Genomic DNA, 7,270 nt, shown 5'->3' on the forward strand with positions numbered 1-7,270 from the left:
GCTCCTTCCCCGCTGGGGTTTGTGGAGCAGCGGCTCCCGCGGGGGCTCTGTCACTGTGTCACCCTGTGCGGGCCCCTTCTGTCCCCGGGCCCGGCTCTGTGAGTCCCGTGCACGCTCAGCTGCTCCATCAGACGCCGGCGGCCGATCGCGCTGACAGGTGACAATTCCTGCCCTGGGGACAGGGAACAGCCGGTTGTGCCACCATTCCCGGGCGGGGGGTCCCAGTGGCACCTCCTGTGCTAAAATCCGTGGGGTTCTGGCGGCTCTGGGAGCCCCGGGGAGAGGCAGCTGTGCTTGGGGTATGGCTGAGGGGCTCTGCCCCAGCACCAAACCCACAGATCCCACACCGGGGAGAACCCTCTGCTGCAAACAGAGGGGTGGCATTGTCATTCCAAGCCACAGCCCCTTGGAGGGCCAAATGCTGATTTTGCAAGGAAATAACTGGAGAGTGATGGTTTCCTTTCAGCTCTGTCCAGGTCCAGAAGAGCTCTGCTGTTGTCCAGAGGAAATCCTACGTCCCCAGCAGCCGTGGCGAGTACGTCATTGCCAAGCTCGATGACCTGGTCAACTGGGCACGGCGGGTGAGTCCCTGAGCCACCAGGCTCCCTGGCATCCAGGGACAGGGGGTGGCACACCAGAGGCACCTCCTGCTGGAGATAAAAATAGGCTCAGAGCTCCCTTGGCCGAGTTCTGTGGCCAGAGGGTGACCCTGGGGTCCAGTGACAGTGTGGGACACGGGCTGAAGGTGCTGAGGGTGTTGGGGGGGTATAGAACTGCCCTTTGGTCACCAGGAAAAGGCACTTCTGGAGTTGTCCCTGCCCTGGGCAGCTGCTCTGCCTGTGGGGAAGGGTGACATAAGTGACAATGCCCTGGGTGTGCTGTGCTTTGCCTTGGCTGGGCTGGTCCTTATCTGGCCACCACTGTCCCCATGGGGCTCTGAGCTGGGACATCAGTGTCCCTGGGTGGCTCTGAGCTGTCCCTCTCTGCTGTCCCTGAGTGGCTCGGAGCTGTCCCTCTCTCTATCCCTGGTGGCTCTGAGGTGGCCTCAGCAGTGTCAGGGGAGCAGCTCTGCACCTCTCCCTGTACCCACTCCCCTGGCTCCGTGCGTTTTGCTCCTGGTACCTTGATCTCTCCCTTTGTGTGTGTCACCCTGGCTGTCCCCACAGAGCTCCCTGTGGCCCATGACCTTCGGGCTGGCCTGCTGTGCCGTGGAGATGATGCACATGGCAGCCCCTCGCTATGACATGGATCGGTTCGGGGTCGTGTTCCGGGCCAGCCCCCGCCAGGCCGACGTCATGATCGTGGCAGGGACCCTGACCAACAAAATGGCCCCGGCTCTGCGCAAGGTACGGGGAGCTCGGGGGGCTTGGGCGTGGGGTGGGGAGGTGGGGAGGTGGGCATCACCCCAAACATCCCTGTTCTGCAGGTCTATGACCAGATGCCAGAGCCTCGCTACGTGGTGTCCATGGGGAGGTGAGTGCTGGGATGTCCTCAGTGCTGGGGGGGAATTTTTTCACTTGTTTGTGTTTCTAAGTTCTTAAAAAGCCTTGTAGAGTAGAGAAAGGGCTCCTTTTGGGAGTGGTGTGTGTGAATCCTCCCAGGGAGGGATTCAGAGGCTTTGCAGCTGCCAAACTTGTGTATATCCAGAATGCCAGAGTTTGCTCTTGGCTTTCAAAATGCTTCTGCTGTGCTGGAATCTGCTCCATGGGGGAACTCAATTGGAATCTGCTCCATGGGGGATTCACTTGGAATCTGCTCCATGAGAGACTCAGTTGGACTCCATGGTCTCAGAGGTCTTTTCCACCCTCAGTAATTGCACGATTCTCACAATTTTCTTGTCCCCACGAGTTTTTTTGTCCCCACTGGTTGAGGGTGGCCGGTCCAGGCTGGAACAGGACAAATTCTGGGAAAGCTCTGAGGCAACATGAAGGGTTTGTAGCAGAGAGGGAGGGCTGTGGAATGTGCTTTGTGAGGAAGATGGGCACAGTTGGGTTGGATTCATCTGAAACCCTCCCAGGCAGGGTGGTGTCACCTGTGGAGCTGGAGGCTCCGAGCCTGGCAGTGCCCACCTGCCCAGGGCCACCTTCCCTTGGCCTCCTGCTCACCTTCCTGTCCCTGTCCCTGTCCCTGTCCTGCAGCTCTGCCAACGGTGGGGGCTACTACCACTACTCCTACTCTGTGGTGAGGGGCTGCGACCGCATCGTGCCCGTGGACATTTACGTGCCAGGTACAAGGGGCAGCTCCACCTGGGAGCAGGGCAGGGAGAGGGGAATTCTCTGCATTCAGGTGCAGCTTTGAAAGGTTTTCCTGTTTCAGTGGTGGGGAAGCTGCAGCAGCTCCAGGGATTTTGGGATGGGGATGGTTATGATGGTGGTGGCACTATCAGTGGGGTGGGAGTGGGGGTTTGGATACACTTTGAAATTTAATAATTGCTATGTTTGATAAAGATCTTCTTGTAAACAGCATCAATTTAGTTTCTTACACTCCTGCCTGTGCCAGCCACAAAGCCAGAGGGGAGTCAGCTTTGGGATAAGGCCTGGGGTTGGCACCTGCTGCTGGCTCCAGCTCCGTGCAGGTACCTGCCCTGTGACCTTCCTCCCTTCTCCCCTTTCTCTCTCTCAGGTTGCCCCCCCACAGCTGAGGCTCTGCTCTACGGGATCCTGCAGCTGCAGAGGAAAATCAAGAGGGAGAGGAGGATGCAGATCTGGTACAGGAAATAGCCTTTATTTATGTCCCCACTCACTGCTCACATTTACGCACAAATCCGGCTCCTCACACGCCTTCCAATAAAACTCTACCTGCTCCAGGTGCTTTTCTGTCTTTAATAAACCCCTCTGATCTGAGGGGCTGAAAAACTGGGCTAAAAAGCAGGAGCTGAGTTTGATAACACTGCTGAGTTGGTTTCTGGTCTGGACAATATGTCAGGGAAGGTGATGATATATCGTGACATAAAGGCTTTGCCAGAATTTTTTTTTTAGTTTTGTTGGGAAGTTTTGAGACCCAACACATGTCCAGGTGATTCCTGAGCTCTCCTTGAGCTCGTCCCTTACTCACCACCTGCTCCTTGTTGGCAATTCCTATACAGGATCTAATAACCCCATAATATTTGTGTGCACAGGGGCCAGAAATTAATTCTGTTTCTGTAACAAGTCAAATACTGATGCTTAAAATCAGAATGTGATTAATAAATGTGAATGTAGAGCTCCTGAGCAGGGCAGGGATAAAGCAGCCTGTCCTGGATGCATCCCAGGAGCCTGGGATGAGGAATGGTCGTGCCTGAGGGACAAACACACTTTGGAAAGACAAATAAATCGCTCGGGAACGGCAGTTTGGGTATTTCATTCCTTTTAATGGACTTTATCCCTTCTGGGGAGAGAGGAAACATCGTTTATTGAGCTGTGAGGGGGTGCTGGGGTCAGGATTTGCTGCCGTGGGCTTTGGCCAAAAATGTTGGGAAACTTCCCTGGGGAGTTGCTTCAGGAGAAGCTGAAATGCCTCAAAATGCCTCAGACTGCCCCGTTTCTCCCACCTGGTTTGGATTATTTGACTCTTGTGGGAAGCCACCCTGTGATTTCTCAAAATGATGCAGTTTTTAGAGGAAATGGCTGGTTCTGGAACCCCTTTGGCCAAAGGCTCTGAACCACACTGTGAAATTCCAGCTTAACTGAAGTGTTGAGGGGACAGAGCAGGGTGAGATCTTCCCCAGAGCCCACAAGACCCCACCAGGACAGGGGGCTCCTGGGACAGGGGGTTTCCTCTCCTTTTGTCCCCTGCAATCCATCCCAAGCCTCCACCCATCTCTCAAGGGCTTTAAAGGAGATCAGAGCTTTTCTCCTTCTCCTCCTCAGCTCACGCCCAGCTCCTCCCCGGGCAGGCCCTCAGTGTTTGAGGACGGTGGGGGTGATCATCCTGGGGTGGGAGTAGTAGCGGCACTCGGGGGGCGGCTGCAGCTCCATCACCCTCGTGCTGATGTTCTCCCTCCTGAACCCCGCCTGCAGCAGCGGCCCCACCTGGGTCTCCTGCAGGGGACAGGAGGGCAGGTGGGTGTCTCACGTGAGAAGGGACACGGGACAGCTGGAGGAAAACCCCTCCGAGCTCCCCTCTGGCGTTCCACAGCTTCGGGGAGGGGAGCAGCTCACCTCGAACATCTTCTCGATGTCGCTGTACCTGGTCTTGAGCAGCTCCCCCCACGAGGTGAGGTTGCAGTAGGTGAGGACCCCTCCTGGCCGCAGCAGGCGGAAGGCGTGGCCCTGCCCCGGGAATTGGGCAATTTTGGGAATCCGGGTCAGCTCCTCCCGCTCAGCCCCCGGCCCCAGCTCCCCCTGGAGCCCCAGCTCCGCCCCAGAGCCGCTCCCGGAGGCGTCACCTTGATGAAGTTGAACTGATGCGTGTGCCAGGTGTCCTCTGACAGCGGGTAGGTGTCGTACAGGATCCCTGCCCGGGAACAGGGGCTGGCTGTTAGCTGGGAGAGACCCTGAGGGGCTCCTGTGTCCCGGGAAAATCCCCTCCATGGCCTGGTATTGTTCTGTTCCCATTGCAATTCCCTCCCCATGTCTCTGAGCCCTGGAAGGCAGCGATGTGATGGCCCCCAGGACAAGGATCTGCTCCCCAGGACCAGGATCTGCTCCCCAGGACCAGGATCTGCTCCCCAGGACAAGGATCTGCTCCTCTGCTCCCCAGCACAAGGATCCAGGCCAGGACAAGGATCCAGGCCAGGACAAGGATCTGCTCCCCCGGACAAGGATCCAGGCCAGGACAAGGATCTGCTCCCCAGGACAAGGATCCAGGCCAGGACAAGGATCCAGGCCAGGACAAGGACCCCAAGGGCACAGCTGTGCCGTGTCCCCAGCCCCATGGGAGAATCTGAGCTCCACCTGCACCCTGGCCAAACTGCTGGCCCCTTTCCATGGCTCAGGGATGTCCTGGGATGCCCTGGGCTTTGCAGTGGGGTGCCCAGGCCAGCCCCTGCCCATCCTGCTGTTGGTGTCTCACCGCTGAAGTGCCCGTCCGGCAGCGTTGGCACCACGTCCTCCCACAGCCCCTTCAGGGGCACCACCTGCGGGTGGGGGGCAGAGGGGGGAGGTTGGGGGGGCCACAAGGACCCCCCAAGCCTGGCACAGCCCAGCCTGCCCCTGACCTTGTGTGGCTGTGCCTTGGCCCACTGCTCCAGGCGCCGGAAAACGCCTTCGTTGCACTCGATGATCCAGTGCTCGTCGATGCCGAATTCCTGCACCTTGGAGGCAGCGATGGCCATGCCAAACCCCACCTCGAGCACGCGGCCGCCTGCAGGTGGAACCCAGCACTCACAGCTCTGCGTGTTCTCTGCCTCAAACCCCCTCCAAACCCTGAATTCTGACCCATTCTTTCCCCAAACTGAGCTCTTTGGGTGCAGGTTGGGAGCACGTGGTGCTGCTGGCAGTGAGAAGTTGGGAGCAGCCCCATGTCCCTGTCACCTGCTGTCCCCCCCCACAGTGGTCCTTTGTCCCCAACAAACCCCCCCAGTTGATCCCAGTGAGAGCAAAAACGTCCAACCCTCCTTCTGCCAGGGAAACAGCCCCAAAAGTGGCAGATCCCAGAAGGGGAAACAGCCCCAAAAGTGGCAAATTCTGGGAGGGGAAACAGCCCCAAAAGTGGCAAATTCTGGGAGAGGAAACATCCCCAAAAGTGGGAGATCCTGGGAGAGGAAACAGCCCCAAAAGTGGCAGATCCCAGGAAGGGAAACAGCCCCAAAAGTGGCAGATCCCAGGAGGGGAAACAGCCCCAAAGTGGCAGATCCCAAGAGGAGAAACATCCCCAAAAGTGGGAGATTCTGGGACGAGAAACAGCCCCAAAAGTGGCAGATCCCAGGAAGGGAAACAGCCCCAAAAGTGGCAGATCCCAGGAAGGGAAACAGCCCCAAAAGTGGCAGATCCCAGGAAGGGAAACAGCCCCAAAAGTGGCAGATCCCAGGAAGGGAAACAGCCCCAAAAGTGGCAGATCCCAGGAAGGGAAACAGCCCCAAAAGTGGCAGATCCCAGGAAGGGAAACAGCCCCAAAAGTGGCAGATCCCAGGAGAGGAAACAGCCCCAAAAGTGGCAAATTCTGGGAGGAGAAACAGCCCCAAAAGTGGCAGATCCTGAACAGGAGGTGGCTGCATCCCCTCCCCACATCCCCATCCCCTTTCAAGAATGCATCTCCCTGACACAAGGACGCAAGTGTCACCATGGCCCTGCTGCCCCTGGGGGCACGTGCAGTGGGGGCCACATGCAATGGGGTCCCCCAGCAGAACATCTCCCCCCATCCCAGCTGCTTTTGGGGAAGCTGCACCCCCAGCACATCCCAGAACCCCCCATTACCCTTGGATGCAGCCACGGTGGCCAGCGAGTGCATGTAGGGCGTCTCCCAGCGCTCCATCACCGGCTTGCCCAGGATCTCCAGGTGGGCATCGGGCTCATCGTAGCCGGCCCTGGCTTCCCTCCAGGCCGTCCTACAGTCCTCACCCTCGGTGAAGATCGGCCCCGCCGCTGCTCCGGAGCTCATGGCTGCGGGAGGAAAGTCCAGCTGGACGGGGAGGGAGGGAGGGAGAGAGAGAAAGGGCCACCGGGCTCTTGGCCGGCTTTAAATAGCCCTGCTGGAAAGTGCTGAGTGTGCACAGCCGGCTGGGGCCCCTCCGGGGATCGGGGGCCTTATCGGGAATGGGAGTTCTTATCAGGAATGGGAGCCCTTATCGGGAACAGGGCACCACGGGGTGGTGGGGGATCCCGGGATGGGCAATGGGACCCCCAGGGATGGGCAATGAGATCCCGGGATGGGCAATGAGATCCCGGGATGGGCAATGGGACCCCCGGGATGGGCAATGAGATCCCGGGATGGGCAATGAGATCCCGGGATGGGCAATGAGATCCCGGGATGGGCAGTGGGACCCCCAGGATGGGCAATGAGACCCCCCAGGGATGGGCAATGAGATCCCGGGATGGGCAATGGGACCCCCGGGATGGGCAATGGGACCCCTGGGATGGGCAATGCGACCCCGGAACGGGAAATGGAGACCCTGGAATAGGCAATGGGACCTGAGGATGGGCAATGGGACCCCCGAGATGGGCAATGGGATCCTGCAATGGGCAATCAGACCCTGGGGATGGATAATGGGGACCCTGGAATAGGCAATGGGATCACCGGGGATGGGCAATGCGACCCTCGGGGTGGGCAATGGGACTCCCGGGATGGTCAATGGGATCCTGGAATGGTCAATGGGACCCCGGGACGGTCAATGGGATCCCACGCAGGCCCC

The 7,270-nt window shown here is 58.7% G+C and overlaps 2 protein-coding genes across 3 annotated transcripts in view; one reads left to right on the forward strand and one right to left on the reverse strand.

The window, feature by feature from the left end:
- The window catches only part of NDUFS7 (NADH:ubiquinone oxidoreductase core subunit S7), a 4,759-nt gene extending 1,951 nt beyond the window's left edge, over positions 1-2,808 (forward strand). Inside the window, exons 2-7 of the mRNA XM_005428548.2 lie at positions 31-157; positions 467-581; positions 1,167-1,346; positions 1,427-1,473; positions 2,139-2,227; positions 2,623-2,808. Of these exons, the coding sequence (XP_005428605.2) occupies positions 31-157; positions 467-581; positions 1,167-1,346; positions 1,427-1,473; positions 2,139-2,227; positions 2,623-2,720 (656 nt within the window). The 3' untranslated portion in view covers positions 2,721-2,808. The remainder of the gene's footprint in view (positions 1-30; positions 158-466; positions 582-1,166; positions 1,347-1,426; positions 1,474-2,138; positions 2,228-2,622) is intronic.
- Positions 2,809-2,966: 158 nt separating this feature from the next.
- GAMT (guanidinoacetate N-methyltransferase) lies at positions 2,967-7,263 on the reverse strand. 2 transcript variants are annotated; one of them, XM_031063286.1, is made up of 6 exons: positions 6,336-7,263; positions 5,138-5,283; positions 4,993-5,056; positions 4,367-4,434; positions 4,178-4,250; positions 2,967-3,970 (listed from the first exon to the last, which is right to left on the reverse strand). In XM_031063286.1, exons 1-6 carry the CDS (start codon positions 6,517-6,519, stop codon positions 3,879-3,881), a joined length of 627 nt encoding a protein of 208 aa, XP_030919146.1. In that variant the 5' UTR covers positions 6,520-7,263; the 3' UTR covers positions 2,967-3,878. The 2 variants fall into 2 exon arrangements, with proteins under 2 accessions (XP_030919146.1, XP_030919145.1); XM_031063285.1 differs by having other exon boundaries at positions 2,967-4,019; positions 4,140-4,250; positions 6,336-7,261.
- Positions 7,264-7,270: the final 7 nt, after the last annotated feature.

This window comes from Geospiza fortis, unplaced genomic scaffold (genome assembly GCF_000277835.1).
Source record: "Geospiza fortis unplaced genomic scaffold, GeoFor_1.0 scaffold241, whole genome shotgun sequence".
Taxonomy (NCBI): domain Eukaryota; kingdom Metazoa; phylum Chordata; class Aves; order Passeriformes; family Thraupidae; genus Geospiza; species Geospiza fortis.

Bases quoted from the DNA above. Each gene is read 5' to 3' on its own strand.
- GAMT (XM_031063285.1), bottom strand. From the start codon at position 6,519: ATGAGCTCCGGAGCAGCGGCGGGGCCGATCTTCACCGAGGGTGAGGAC. The intron at 5,057-5,137 runs GTCAGGGGCAGG...CCCCACCCGCAG, and splicing joins CCAAGGCACAGCCACACAAG to GTGGTGCCCCTGAAGGGGCT. The intron at 4,020-4,139 runs GTGAGCTGCTCC...TGTCCCCTGCAG, and splicing joins ACATCGAGAAGATGTTCGAG to GAGACCCAGGTGGGGCCGCT.